We start from the raw sequence: 15,054 nt of genomic DNA on the forward strand, positions 1-15,054 counted from the left end.
CCACCTTGGGTTTATCAACCTCCTTGCATATCAAGCTGAACATTAATAATTTGCCAAAAGGAAACTATTTCATACCAGGGTGGACAATGCAGCATGAATGAAAGATATTTGACAGTCTCATGTAACTCAGAAAGAAGCAAAGTGATTCTATTTAATATAGGATTAAATCAGACCACAAGAAAAGTCTTGTCTTAACTCTTCTCTCCCCTTCCATACTGTATGAGTGGTATAATCAAAATTTAAATGACTGCACATGGGCATAGCTCCCTTCCTATCACTGGTGGTTAGCTGACTCATAGCAGCAGAAAGTAAAATCCTTGTGCTTTATAGTAGGTTTGCTCCTTTTAGTGATTTCCTCTTGTTTTCAGTGCTTTGAGTTGTTTTTCAGGACACCATTCCACTATTTGATAGGCTAATATATACTGATGAGAGGCCTATAATAATATTCTACTACCTGCCTCCTCTTCCTTCACTTTTCATCCTATTGTCCCCTTGTTCAAACTTGTTATCAGCATTTGAACAGGGTAGAGGAGAAATTATTTGTCACACTCTTATCTTGTTATCAAGATGCAGAACAGGGAGAAAAAAGATTTGTTTCTGGCTTAGGACTAAAAATAAACTAGATGTGTGGTAATTCCTGCCACCTGCATTTAACAGAGTGCCTCTAGTTGTGTTTCTGCCTGTCACTGGGATGCTTGATGCAATTTGGGTTGATGCAGACTAGGTGGAGTAAATCTGAGCCGGTGGGGTGAGCAGCACAAGGCTGAGGAAAGATGCATGAAAACAGAGCACAGATGGGCGAGATAAACAGGAGCCCTGGGCTGTGACTGAGGAGGCAGGTCTCTTTAATGGCTCTTAGCAACGCCCCTGCTCTGACCCTCCTCATATGTGAGGAAAATCAAATCAATACACTGTTCTTCAAACCACGATGCTGCAGCAGCAGCGGGGCATTGTGGCAGCCTTCATCTCTTCAGTTCATCTTTGCTTTTCAGTGTGCTGAGCTCTGGATTTCCATCCTTGCATCTCTGCTGAGGAAGACTCCGACTGCATCTTTAATCGGATTGCTTGAGCTCCCATGCACAACCTTCTTCTTATTAGCAAGCATTAGGTAGGCAATTTTAAAGTGCTTTTGGATTTGCAGGCAGCTGTAACGTTGATCTGACAACCCTATTGTATTCTCTGTAAACATAGCAGAAGCCTCTCTTTAAAACCTGTTTTAAATCTTGTTTTACTACTGTTTTTGTGGTTGGGGGCGGGGGGGGGGGAGCTGCTGTTTTTTTCCTTCCTTTTAAAAAAGATGTAGCTGATTTGTACTTTTGGAAAAGGATATTCCCTTGTTAATCCCTCCCCTGTTCTGTGGAGCTATAACTTGGTGCCATACAGTTACTTACAGCTTTGATGAACATCTGTTCTACTGTCTAATGTTTAGCGTGGGCTTCTCACTCTTTTATCCTTTAATTTTCCTGTGCATACTTCAAAGGTGTGGACTGGGACTCTGCCCACTAAATAAGTTCTCCCTTGTTTCCAGAGATGGCTAACAGAGGACCAAGCTATGGCTTAAGCCGAGAAGTTCAGGAAAAGATTGAACAGAAATACGACGCAGAATTAGAGTCTAGGCTGGTGAACTGGATTATTGTACAGTGTGGAGAACAGATAGAGCACCCTCCTCCTGGAAGGCAACATTTTCAGACCTGGTTGATGGATGGAACAGTGAGTGTTTTGTCCAATTGCACACTGTCATGTTTTTTATATGCACAGTGCTCCTGTGCTCTGTCTTCATTTAGATTAATTAATCAGAGCTCATGGTCAGTGCAGAAATATATGTCTTAGTATCTGATTTATTTCCTTTTGACCAAGAGTCTTAATCTCAGAAGATAAATTATCCTTCTAGTGCACTGAGATCAGTACAATATGATTCTTATGAGTCATGCATGTTTTATATATAAGTATGACTCATTCCTTCAGCATTTTTTTTTCATGCAGTTAAATGAAATCTTTTTTTAAATGAGATGTATGCTTTTATTTTAAAGAAATAATCAGTGTTGACAAGGAAAGTTGAAGAGATATAGCAAATTTGAAGGATAGGATTGTGTTATAACTGTCTTCTTGGGAATAATTCTGTAGCTAAAACATTGTATTCCATTGGTTTATTGAACAACAGGCAGATGCTGCTGTTTGCGGTGGCTGTAAGACTATGCTAATCATTGAATCTCTGCCAAAGTGACTTTAACAATATTTCAATTGACATTGCTTATTTTTTGGCATGGGCATGAGGCTTCTTCTCTGTTAGTTGTTATATAACCTCTACCAGTGATTGCTTTGTTGTTTCTAGCAGATTAGGATTTCTATAGTTAGGCTATTGCCTCAGTTAATGAAAGCTTTAATGCTTTCCTAATATACTTTGATTATTATCAATTCACTTTTTTCTTTTTAACTGTAGAAATTTCATCCCTGACAGAAACTGGCCAGGTCAGAAGCATTATGCAATATCATTTCATGTGCAGAAATTGCCTTCTAGTTTGGTGCCTGCTTTCTAATTTTGTTTCTGTCTTTTTCTCTAGCTGTTATGCAAGTTAATAAACAGTTTGCATCCAAAGGGAAATGAGCCTATTGCAAAGATCTCTGAATCAAAAATGGCTTTCAAGCAGATGGAACAAATATCTCAGTTCTTAAAAGCTGCTGAAATCTACGGAGTAAGAACAACAGATATTTTCCAGACAGTGGATTTATGGGAAGGTAAAATAATAAACTAAAAGTCAGTTTACAGTCTTCATTTTACTTTGCTTTGATATGCATTTTGTCTAGGCATATTCTCTAATGTAATTATCTTTTGTTTCTGTTTGCCTTACCTCATTACCATGTTCTTCCAGTGCTGCATTATTTCCTCTGAGGGATTTATATTACCCTGAGGGCATAACAGAACCTTTCCAAGCTCATGTGTTATCCAAAACCCCATCATTCTGATAGAAATTCACTAATAAAACAACTGTTCTCTCTGTTAATGATTTCAAAGTAAATAGCTCCTAATAAGAACATGTAAAAACCCTGATTTACTGATGACAAAATTTTATTGCACTCATCATATTATAAGCAAAGCTTAAATTGAAGCTAAGAAATTCATTCCCAGGAGCATATATGCCTCTGTGAAGCTTATGAGGGTTCATTTATGACTAGTGAGAAACAAAACTCACTGCTTAATGCCATGGCAGCTGACCTTCTCTCTCTAAGGAGACAGTCTTTTAGGAGAGGTCACTATGACAACAGGAAAAAATAAACCTCAGGGTGCTCCTGTGGTTTTACATAAGGCAGGTGAAGCCTGTCTCCATCCCAGGCTCGAAATGGAAACTGCATGTTCTAGTTGCTGAAGAGCTGAGTCATTTGTGCATTCCTGGGGCTGGTTTGCCCTCTTCTGTGGTGGTACATCCCATGCTGATGCTCTGACCAAACACACTGTATCTCCTGCATCTCCCTGGACAAGGTGATGCAATGAGCTGAGGGCTCAGAGCAAAGACAGCTGCAGAGCAGTGAAAGGCACATATGAAAGGGCCAACAATCTTCCACCAGAATCAACCAGTGGAAAGAGGAAAAGAATACACTGAAAAAGCTGGCCAGCATAGTTTGTGTAGGAGTACACATCAAGAGAAAAAAGTGGAGTGTGTTTTCATAGACAGTCAGAATATACGTGGAAGGGATCACTAGTCTGAAGGACAGCTGGAGAAATGAAAGACCAGGGAGCTCTTCATGAATGGCTTAGAGGGAAAGGACATACTGACAGCTGGAGTTATTGGGATCTGTACATATCTCAGAGTGCCAGATTCACTTGACAAATCCTTTGGCACAAAGGCAGGATTGTTTCTTCCAGTTCAGTCTTTAGTGTTTTATGCAATCTATCTTTACATGTCTTTAATGAAGGGATTTTCACTTCCCTGAAGTAGCACCTTCCCACCCCTCAGCCTAGCAGAATGTTGAGAGAGAAGCTCCATCTAACTTGTCAGGGATGATAAATGCTCATTTCAGATGTTGTTCTTTACAGTCTTTTGCAAATCATAATGGCTTCCCACCATGCATGTGAAAATTGCTCCTCACCAGGAAAAGGACTTGCTTTGAAGACATAATGCTCTTAATGCCAGTGGCTTTCTCCTGATTTCCTTTCACTCACCACCTTTTCTCAACAGGCACAAGGTGAAAAGATAGTAACTTCTAGAGGACAGGAAGTCAAAACACAACTTGCAGCCTAGGAGGAAGACATACAAGGCTTTTCTTCACTGTTATTTTAAGACTTCCCAAAGCTTCACTTTCCCACTCCCTTCTCATCCTTTCTGCTGCTCATTTCAGTGCTGGGATGACACAATATGTCTCTCCAGCAATGAGAACTCTTTGTGTCTCACTGTAACTCTGACCTCTGGCACCTGTGCTGCTTCAGGGCTGAATTGTCTGAGCAGGGATGCCTTAGCTGGGCAGAAAGGACAGTCTCTATTTCACTGTTTCATCATTGCAGTACTCCTACACTTCACACCATAATCTCTTTGGAAAGAGAGATGTCAATGTATGTTTATAGGGAAAGAAAAGTGTGACTGAGAAACAGCTGTCCCCTGGCACTAATTGTTTTCCATGAGCTTTTGCTTTGAAATTTGTAGCAATGATTAATGAAAATGTTTGAGGATATGATCTGCTGTTGGCCATTTCAAACTCACTCAGTCCATCTGTTGCACTTTTCTTCATCTCTTTGGCTTCTTGATCCAGGGAAAGTATCACCTCTCTTTTGTCCCCTTCTTACACAAATGTACTGTGCTGAGCAGCTTTTCCTGATCCACACCCAAGACGTGTTCACTGCCTTTTACAGATCCCTCCTTGATATATTTCCAGGCAGGCAAGAGGCAGCTGAACCACTGGGTATTTGTTCAACATTTACAAAAAGCATCTCAGGAGTACTCTGCAGAGCAATTCTCCATCTTTGTGTCTGAACCTTCTCCTTTCTGGCCCTGGAGAGGAGGTCCTTCCAGATGGGTTTTGCCTAAAGAGAAAGGCTTAGCACAAGAAGTGAGCAGAGACCCCTTCTTTCTTGTTTTAAAAACAGTGCCAAGTTCCTCTGTGAGGCTGTGCTATTGAAAGCAGCCTGCAGAGGACACTGAGATGCAGGAGAATCATCAGTGTGGGTCTCTGAAGAGAGGCTGAAGCTGTGGGCCAGGTGGGCAGCCCACATGGCTGTCAATAAACAAGTCCTGGAGCTGAGGGAAGGTACTGACTACAATTTGGTGCAATACCAGAGTCAAACCCAGCTTCAGGGAAGGTGTATGATCCCTTCTGTAAGGTGACTGTGCTGGAAATTTAAAATTTTTCCCTGAATTTTTTTTTTTTTTTTTTTTTTTTTATCTTTAATGCTGTCAAGCCCTTTGTATCCTTTGCTGGAAGAGGGCAAGTGACACGAGACCACTTGGATTCAGGTCTTCCCTCACCCACAGCACTCCTCAGCTTTGTTTTATCACGTGTCATTCAGCTCCCACTCACTCACTCAGTTTTCCCCCTGCAGCATCTCCCACTCGTCACTGACAAATAAAGCAGAGCTGAGCACAGAGCGTGGGGGGGGCTGCCAGATGGCTCTGCAGGGCTTGATCATCATATTTCACTGCCTGCCTTTTGTTCCTTTTGCCTTTTTCCTTTGCTTGCCATCATTATTCAGCCGATTCACTTTTAAATCCTTCTCTGCATCCCTTTTCATCCCAGGCAGTCGCTGTTGTATGGGAGGCACCCCAAGGACGTTGTCTGTGGCATCTGTCACAGCATATGGTGCAGCTGCTGCCCAGGAGCTGTGGACGTGCCCCTGGGGATGTCCCCTGCAAGGACCCCTCTGGTGCAGCTCGCCTTAAATACAGGAAAATACATCCGTTCTAGAGAGCTGACCTTTATTTCTTAGCAAATGGTCCCCTGCAGATAGGATTTTTATAAACCTTAGTAGCCTGTATGGCAGGCACTGCTGGATGCTGATAGATGTTTTCAGCTTTAGAACGCTGTCCTCACCTCAGCCACTGTGTTACAGAGCCCTGGGTTTGCACAAGGCTGTAATCAGGGTGATGCATAAATACAGAATATGCACTGCATAAATACAGAGTGTGCACTGCTCCCTTCCCTCTGCACTCTGCCTCATCTACAGTGATGCTCATTAATATTGGTCCACTGGAGGTATTTCTGAATTCTGTTACCATCGTGTCTCTGGTGTCTCCTTTTTTCTGAATTGGTTGTTTTCACATGTGAAAAGCCAGAATCAGATCTGTTAAGTAGATACAGTACTTTAGGAAAGAGGAAGAACTGCAATGAAAGAGGAGAGGGGAAGAATATAAATGCTTATGGAAGGATTTAATAAGAGAGAAGCAAAAGTCAGATTTCCAATAACTTACCACCTTGCACAATTGGAAATACCTGCTGCAACTTATTTTTGCTGGAAAGTATTCCAAAAGGTAGCATTCTGGATTGGGTAATGGGTTATGTAACTTTTAGTTGGCTAAAGCTGAGACAAGCCTGCCTTTCTGAACTGAGGAATGAAGTAACATAGCATAGGGAGAACACAGAAAAATAGTGGACCAAATGGGAGAAATTAAAGGTATGAAACTGAATAACATCATAGTAAGTAGGAAGGTTTAGGAAGGTGCTTTGATGGTTACTTTGGGAAGGACTGATAGAATTTATCTGCACAGGAGCTCCCAGAACTGCTGTAAGCTCTCTTAGAACAGGGATCAAACTGACTCTGGATAAACTGACACACAAGCATTGTTATTTAAGATGCTATTCTCCTTCAGCCACATTTTACTCAGTATATTACCATTATTTGTGGAAGAAGGCATTAAAATAATCAAGGGCCTGGAAACCTAGAAATGTCTGAAAAACTAAGTTTTGTTTTAACTCTATCTCTTTGTTGACTTTTAATAAGCCCTTGCATGTCAGTACTTCCATTTCAGCAATGGTAAAACAGCACTTATAATTCTATTAATGCACATTGTCAGGGACCTGGGGCAGTTAGTTAATAGATAGGATAAAACTGTTTTTCAGTGTGCCAAGCTATTTGTTGTGCAAGGATTTCCTACATTAATTTCACTGTCTGGCTTTCTAGGGAAGGACATGGCAGCAGTGCAGAGAACCTTAATGGCTTTGGGCAGTTTGGCAGTCACCAAGGATGATGGCTGCTACAAAGGAGATCCATCCTGGTTCCACAGGTAAAGTCCAGAGCTCAGCTGCTCTCAGCTGTCTTCCCTGAGAAGCTGGTAATATTATCTGCCTTTAGGCTTTATGAAAATTCCTTGTAACAGGGAGGATTTTCTTTCTGAAGGCTAGAGAAGGGAAGCAGGAAAAATGTACATTTGTCATCAGGTTTGTTCTCTCACATCACATAGTACACAGAAAGACTAAGGAAGACAAGGCTATTAAGGATGTCTGTGAGCCCCCAAGAAGCAACACCTTCATGGAGCAAAGAGAAGGCATGAAGTCTCTTTACTTTTCTCATCAAACCAAAAATTATTTAATTTCCAAGGCTTCTTTATTCTTGGGGAGCACCACTTATTCTCTGTCTTGGCAAAACTGTTTATTTGTTCTGAAATTCCATTTGTTTTGGCTAGGGAGGTTGTAAAGCAGGGACAGGAAGAAAAGGAAATCCTCCTGCAGTTACTCTCCTGCCCTGCAGGCATATTATTGACATGAGTTTCTGCCATCCAGGAGTATCTCTTACAGAGAAATGTTGAAGGCAGGTTAGCAAAAAGAGTTCTGATTACTTGTCTTTGCTTGAATTTTCTGATGTCTAGGTGAGGCTCAGCAAAAATAAAGCAAACTTCACTTTGTTTGTCTTAAACCCTGATCTAGTAAAACTGAATCTGAGATTTGAATTTTAGATTAATAAATGCAAACTCCTATGCATTGTTTTTATGAAATCAGGTTACATTAACTTAATACACTGCACAAATAGATTGATATTTATGGAATATAATTAGGTTTAAAATTGATTTCAAATCCAGTTACATTCTCTAATATAAACCAGACATGAAATCACTATGACCCAGACAGACTTATTTGTTTTATGTAACTAAAACAAAGCCCCACATGGAAAAATTAAATTTCATCTGGACTTTTAATTGTGGGTGGGAACAGTTTTTGTTGGCATGGATGAAGATGTGATCAGCTCCCTTCTCTTCTAGCTGTCTGTCCAGCCCATACTACTTGGATAGCCAACCCATATCCATTGCAGTCCCTGTGAGCCAGAGCTCACCCTGGTTTGGGGTGGCTCCGTGTGGTGGAAAAGTCTCTCCTCCCACCCAAGCTTCCAAAGAAAGGCTCAGCACTCTCTTGTCCGGTCTCAAGGCAGTTTATTGCAAGTTATCTAAAAGATTTTCTTCTCTGCTGCTGTGGTTTGTTCACAGCTCAGGCAGAGGCACACACACACCCTGACATCCTCTCTGACCCCGACTGCTTCTTCTCTCCCCACCCAGGGCTGCTGCTCTCTTTTATATGGTACATTACGTGTGACATGGTTACAGTTTTCCCCCAATGCCTATTGCCTATATTAAATGGTGATTTTCTATCTTTTATATGGTACATTACGTGTTACATGTTTACAGTTTTTCCCCAATGCCTATTACCTATATTAAATGGTGCTTTTCTACTCTAAACCAATCTGTGAGTGCCAACATCACCAAGAACATGGAGGTAAGGAAGAAGAGAGAGGGAGGACAGGGCAGGCCCAAATCCCAAATCCATCTTAAACCCTCTGACCCCCATGTACAAAACAAACCCCCCCTGCACAGCACTCAAAAATTCTTCCCTCTACTTTGTGACTACTTCTACTCTAATATCTAAACTTTTGTGACTTCTTATCCTTCCTGCAAGGTTGGTAAATCATTCCATGGCTCAAACCCAAAATCACAGCTGTTTCCAGCTGCCTGCCAGGGTCTCAAATGCCTCTGACCTGGGCCTGGAACATCCAAAAATGTCTGAGGGACATTTTGGGTTCCGACACCTGTGAAACACCGTGTTGCAGTGGCTGCCTTAAGGAAAGCTGCTGTTAGGGCATGTTGCCAGTCAGGAGCTGTTTTCTGAGTAGCTTCCCTATCCCTTCAGGCAGACCAAACCCTCTCACTGCCACCCTGTGCTGCTCATCATTCAGGGCTTCCAGGCTGACTCTTAATCACCTTAAGTTGAGCATAAAGACTGGGATCAAACGGTGTGAGAGTATCCATGCAGGGATCTGCAGTCTTTGGGATAATGCCACACTGGAGCTGAGCCATTTAACTTTCCATTGCCAGTGTCTCACATTCCCAGTGCCATCAGACTGATGTCCCTGTCCTTGCCTAGCAAGATTCATGGATTCATAGCTGTTTGTTACCCTGTGGGTTGGCAAACACGAGCACAGGTGTAAAGTTGGCACAGAAGTTTGACAGATCTGGTGGGCTCAGTTTTGGGTAAGAGTGATGCCAGACAGGCCAAACAGAGCTTGACATAGTGTGAGGCATGGCAGGTGAGTAGACTTGCCTTCATCTCTTTTCTTAGTCTCAGTTAAGGCTGTTTCCACTCACCTAAAAACAAATCTTGTACATATTATCTGTAAGACCATCATATACTAAATGTGGGGCCTGTGATGATAAAAATAATACTATCAAGCCATATATGCAATCAATTTCTATTAGCCTATCCAGCCTATCCTTAGTCTCTCCTTTAATTTCTTCTTTGCAGTTCTATTTTTTTCCCTGTTTAATTACTTTTTTACTTTCTGTGGAAGTACTCATCAACATAGCAGAAAATTCTAGGAGGAAAGAGAATAGAACAGTAGAGTGCTTTCCTGTTTTTTAAATTAAAATAGAGGCAGACACAGTGAACCTGAGATTCAATTAGGTAATAGGAGTTGTTCTAAAAACTTCCTCTCCTGGAGATCCTGGCAGTAGTTTGCTGCCTGTGTAAGTGTTCTGGAAAAGAAATTAAGCAGCCATGAGAGGGGCCTGCTTTCTGAGGCACCACAGTTCTGTGTGCCTCCCAAAAAACAGTGAGTTTCTGGCAAGAGCTGTGGGATCTGAGAGCCTGTGGTGGGCCTCTATAAACCCTCTTACGAGTCTGTACTTCACCACTTGTGCACTCATTCTGCAAAATGACTGGTCAGTCCTGGTGTCCTGTGGATCTTTCTCCCCCTTCCACTTTGCTGGGCTTTCACGTGGACATGTGTTGCTATAGGACACGAAAAGCACAACACGAGCCACCGTGATGGTGAGGCAAAAAGAAGAAGGAAGTTTATTATTCTGACTCCAGGCTTTATAATTTTCCAAAGGTGACAGTGGATTGGAGAGTGAATGGGCCACCTCTCCAAAGACATTGGACAAACCACCAGTACATCAAGTTTCTCCACCCCTATGAAGGAATGCAAAACAATATGTTGTTTACAGAAAATGTGTGGGAAAGTTTTCTAACAGAATGTAAACTCAGAAGGCTTTAGAAAATCTTAAGAATCAGGGTGACAGACATGAGTTCGTCCCCTGCAATTTCCTGAACTCCCTGAACTTGCAGAGCATTGAAATGCTTTTTTGGACTTGAGCCAGGGCTGTCAGCACAGTGCAGGATATGACCCTCACAGAGAGGATCGTGTTGATGGTTTTCAATCACAGCAGGTACCTAACCTTGTGTTCTCATCCAGTGGAGGGGTGGGGAAGAAAAGGCAAACTGTAACTCAATGCCATATTGCTGTGCAACCTGTAACCTGACCACAGGACAAACAGACACGGCAGGGAAATAGATTCTACCCACGTGGGAGCAAGGTTTGGTAGATGGAAAGCCTCCCTCAGCCTGGGTACAGACACATTGGTAACAACCAATTGATCCTTCTCCATCGTAAATCACTTGTTTTCCCCACCTGGTAGAAATGAAGGATGAATCCAAGATGAATAGTTGCTTGTGAGGCAGAAGATTGCAAACTTTTCTCCTTCTTCTTGGCTGCCACTTTGGCCTTCAGTGCCATTTTCAGGGAGAAAAAGGCTCCTTTTATGCTCCAACAAAGGTTCATTGATCCAAAAGGCTTTTGAGGCCAGGGACACTGAACAAAAGTTATCAGTGTGTTTTGACAGAACATAAAGAGCTGCCATACAGTTAAGACACAGGTGTAAAGGGCAAAGACTATTCTTAGGAGGTGAGAGATCTGGCAACAAAGCAAACATTCTGTCCTGCAGACAACCAGTGTCCCCTCTGCAAAAATGAGCAAGTCCCTTCTCTGACCCACTGCTGCTCTGGGTACACTCTGGGTACACGTTTTATTTACTCCACTGAGTTAAATTATACCAGTTTTTACTGTCACTCTAGATGGTATCAGCTTGTAGTACAGCACAGGTAAGTGTCTCATGGATCAGATCCCATGGACTGCAGCTGTTAAGGGCTATAGGCTTCAACACAAATTAACCCCCTTTTGTGTTTTATATGCAACACTGCAAATAGTTTACCTGTCACAGCTTCTGGGAAGTCCCTTGGGGTTCTGCAATAATGGGGACATTGAAAGTCTAAAGTATTGTAGGTTTGACTAGAGCATTACTTCTATCTGCAGAAAAGCAATTAGCCCAGCCAGTATTGCCCAGCACGTGGGATGATGCAGATGACTTTTATTGCATGACAAGGGATATGAGCCAATTCCAGATGGATTTTCATTATCCTGACCCCTGTGTGATTTCATGATCAGACATAGACTGATGGTATGTATGTATGTTGCTTATGTTTTGTGTATCTGGGCAGGAAAGCACAGCAGAATCGACGAGGATTTTCAGAAGAGCAGCTTCGGCAGGGACAGAACGTAATAGGCCTTCAGATGGGCAGCAACAAAGGAGCATCACAGTCGGGTATGACAGGCTATGGGATGCCAAGGCAGATCATTTAAAAGCATCTCTGTCTGTGGAGAAAACACTCTTTCTGCAGCATGGTCCATTAAGGAAAAAAAAAAAAAAAACAAAACAAAGAAAAAAGAAAAAATGCTTATTAGTTCCCTTTCTGCCTGGTTTTTAATAGTTAGTGCTCTCCAAGGTTTGGGGTATTTTTGGTTTGGTTTGTTTTCTTTGCAGCTGCAAGAGTTCGCCTAGGAACTTGGGTTTTTGTGGTGGTGTGTGTCAGCTCACAGCACGTGCTGCCTCCTACTTTTCACTTCTGAACTATGCAAAGACAATTATTCTGTATTTATTTGCAAAGTGTTATCTTCCATATTTGTCTCACACTGCACTTGTATTTCAACCAGTAACCTCGTTCTTCAATTCAATGATGATATTGTTTGACTGAAGAATAAAGACAAAATAAAGATATCTCAAAGACTCATTATTTAAAGGAGGTAAAAGCCAAAACCAACAACCTCATGGTTCAGTGCAGATGAGTTAAATATTTTCAATGGTCAATCTCTCTTATCTCTAACCCAGAGGACTCTCTGAGTGACTCCCTGCTATAGTGTTTACAGTCTGTGTTATATGTTCAATTTAGTGTTGTCCAAAGGCACACCTAAAGTATTTTCCTAAAAAGAAAAAAATATTTATCATCCACAGAGTCTGATTCATGTAGTCCCAGCCAATTTAGCTCAGATTTTTCTTGACCTAGTGTGCTGAGTCATCTGCAGCACACAAACTTGTGAAGCAAGCTAAAATCAGTTTTATAGGGAAAGCAAAAGCTGTGTGTGAAAACAAAGCAAAATAAGGATTAATCCACTATTTCTCATCATCAGGTAGGCACTTGGCTGCTTCCTGGAAAACATGGCCTCAGCATGCATGATGGTTACTTGTCACCACAGTTATTCCCTTCCTCCTCTTCCCTGAGCTCTTGCTGCTGACCACGACAAAATTGGGATGGGAAATCCTTTGGCCAGGTGGGGTCAGCTGTCCCAGATGTGCATCTCCCATCTTCTTGCCCACTCACAGCTGTGGGGACAGAATGGGAAAGAGCAAAGACCTTGGCACAGTGCAGGCAGTTTAGCAGCAGCCACTGCTGGTCAGTTATCAACTTCTTTTGTTTGTCCAAAGCACAGCACCCAGCCGGGCTCGCTGCACCCAGCAGCAGGTGAGTCTCCAAACTCGGGGAATTCTCCCCTGTGAATGAACAGCCTGTCAGACAGAGGTGAGAACAGGCTTCATCTTGTGATACTTGCTACTATACCAAGAAAAGCACAAAAAAAAAATTTGTGTTTCAAATGCAAAGCAAGATATAGAACAAAAGTACCAGAATGCTTCTTGTCGCTACAGGACACGAGAAAGCACAACACGAGCCACTGCAAGGTAAAAAAGAAGAAGGTTTATTTTCTGACTTCAACTTTTATGCTTTTCTAAAGGTGACAGTGGATTGGAGAGTGAATGGGCCACCTCTCCAAAGACATTGGACAAACTACTAGTATATCAATTTCTTCTATCCCCCACAAAGGAATGCAAAACAATATGTTGTTTATAGAAAATGTGTGGGGAAGTTTTCTAATAGAATGTAAACTTAGAAGGTTTTAGAAAATCTTAAGGATCAGGGCGACAGCTTCTGACGTGAAAAACACCCACAGTTCAAATTCAAATAATCTGTTACACTCATTTATGAAGATGTGGCAAGTATTTCATTTGGAGACAGTTTGCTGGAGTGTCAATAGAAGAAGTGGCTGGCACAGTCACCTGGCCACCAAAGGCCCCCAGAGCATTCTCTGAGTACTTGACTTGCCAGCCAGCTGCCTTGGGGCTGTGCCCCACACACTCTTGAGAGGTGCACTCTCTTTTCTGTGCAGGTTTCCTTATTGGCCATCTCTGGGCTTTCACTCACAAAGCCCATTCACCTCTTCCCCACAAGCAGGAGGGAAGGAAAACATAATTGAACTCTGTGGGTTTTTTCTTTTTAATTCATGACAGTGTTCCAAGAAGGCCTGAAAACATACTATCTAGGCAGGTAACAAACAAAGATTAATCTGTTCTGACAGCTCTCTGAGTGCCTACATACATAGATGGGGTGATTTCTGTCTGGCTTTGAACCCAGCTGGGTGTTTGCAAAGTAGCCCTGGGGCCAGCCACACACAGGTTCATGTGGCTTCAAAAATTCCTACCACCAAGTAAACTGAAAGGATGGTTCCTTCAGTCCATGGGAAGCTCTATCTTCCCTGTCAGGAAAAGAGAATTACATCTCCCCACTTCAGCCAAGCACTTCAGCCAAGCAGAGAAAGGGATGTGAAGGTCATGTTGTACCATTGGCTCGGAGTGAATCTGCAGTAGCTGCCACTGAAAAGGTCCTGTCCCCACTTGTACCTCCTCTAACAGCTGCCAGGGCATCCTGGCTCCTCCAGTGTCCTGCTGTCACACTGCTTTGTGTTTGCTACCTGTTCAGGGCTATTCTTCTGCTCCTTAGGTGAATTAGCTCAGCAGAGGAACAGCTGACAACTCCAGGTGGTGCACCTCAGGTAAGGGAGCTCACATTTTAGCTGTGCTAGGGCAGTAGCTCAGTAACTTCCCCTAAATATGACAACAGCTGTAGCATGAAGAGACCAGCAGGTTTTCTTACTAGAAACAAATAAGCTGATTAAAGAAACCTGGGCTGATGGCGAGACAAATGCCTGCCAGCAGAAATTTCACATTGGTGAACGTGAACAGCAGCCACCATCCTTTAATAGAAACTGCAGTCACAGCCACAGTGGGTAAAAGGCTGGATGGGAGGAGCTGGAAGAACTGCCTTGCAGGTAGGTAAGAGGACTGAGAGGTCCTAACCTGACCCTCTGCCCTACAGGGGACAGAGCCTGTAGGGTCCATCCAGAATTTGGTGACCTTGGCCCTCCCTCTCTAGCTGCAGAATTTTCATTCCATTTTCCATTCATATGTCCTCTCAGAAAACAACATTTTTAAGGGCTACATGACAATTAAATTACCAGGGTATATTACTTTATTTCTGATGCTAACAGCCTCATTGAAGTTATAGAAAACACTGTGTGCTTGCATATTTAAAAAAAAAATGTAACCAACTGTATTAGAGAAAACCAGCTAAGTGCTCCAGGAAAGAAAATCTATACCATGTAGCTCCAGACACAGGAAATAATGGCCAAAAATACTGATGCCC

General features: G+C 42.4%; 1 protein-coding gene across 1 annotated transcript; it reads left to right on the forward strand.

Moving 5' to 3' along the window:
* The first annotated feature begins 679 nt into the window (after positions 1-679).
* TAGLN3 (transgelin 3) lies at positions 680-12,299 on the forward strand. The gene is made up of 6 exons (XM_021535379.3): positions 680-835; positions 993-1,108; positions 1,529-1,710; positions 2,562-2,736; positions 7,106-7,208; positions 11,743-12,299. The coding sequence occupies exons 3-6, from the start codon at positions 1,531-1,533 to the stop codon at positions 11,882-11,884; spliced, it is 600 nt and encodes a 199-aa protein (XP_021391054.1). The 5' UTR covers positions 680-835; positions 993-1,108; positions 1,529-1,530; the 3' UTR covers positions 11,885-12,299.
* The last annotated feature ends 2,755 nt before the right edge of the window (positions 12,300-15,054 follow it).

Source organism: Lonchura striata, chromosome 2 (genome assembly GCF_046129695.1).
Source record: "Lonchura striata isolate bLonStr1 chromosome 2, bLonStr1.mat, whole genome shotgun sequence".
In the NCBI taxonomy this organism is placed as follows: Eukaryota; Metazoa; Chordata; class Aves; order Passeriformes; family Estrildidae; genus Lonchura; species Lonchura striata.

What these genes read in the sequence shown, in the direction of transcription:
- TAGLN3 (XM_021535379.3), top strand. Translation starts at nt 1,531, where the DNA reads ATGGCTAACAGAGGACCAAGCTATGGCTTAAGCCGAGAAGTTCAGGAA. An exon ending in CCTGGTTGATGGATGGAACA is followed by an intron (nt 1,711 to 2,561) that starts GTGAGTGTTTTG and finishes CTTTTTCTCTAG; the next exon opens with CTGTTATGCAAGTTAATAAA. An exon ending in GACAGTGGATTTATGGGAAG is followed by an intron (nt 2,737 to 7,105) that starts GTAAAATAATAA and finishes CTGGCTTTCTAG; the next exon opens with GGAAGGACATGGCAGCAGTG.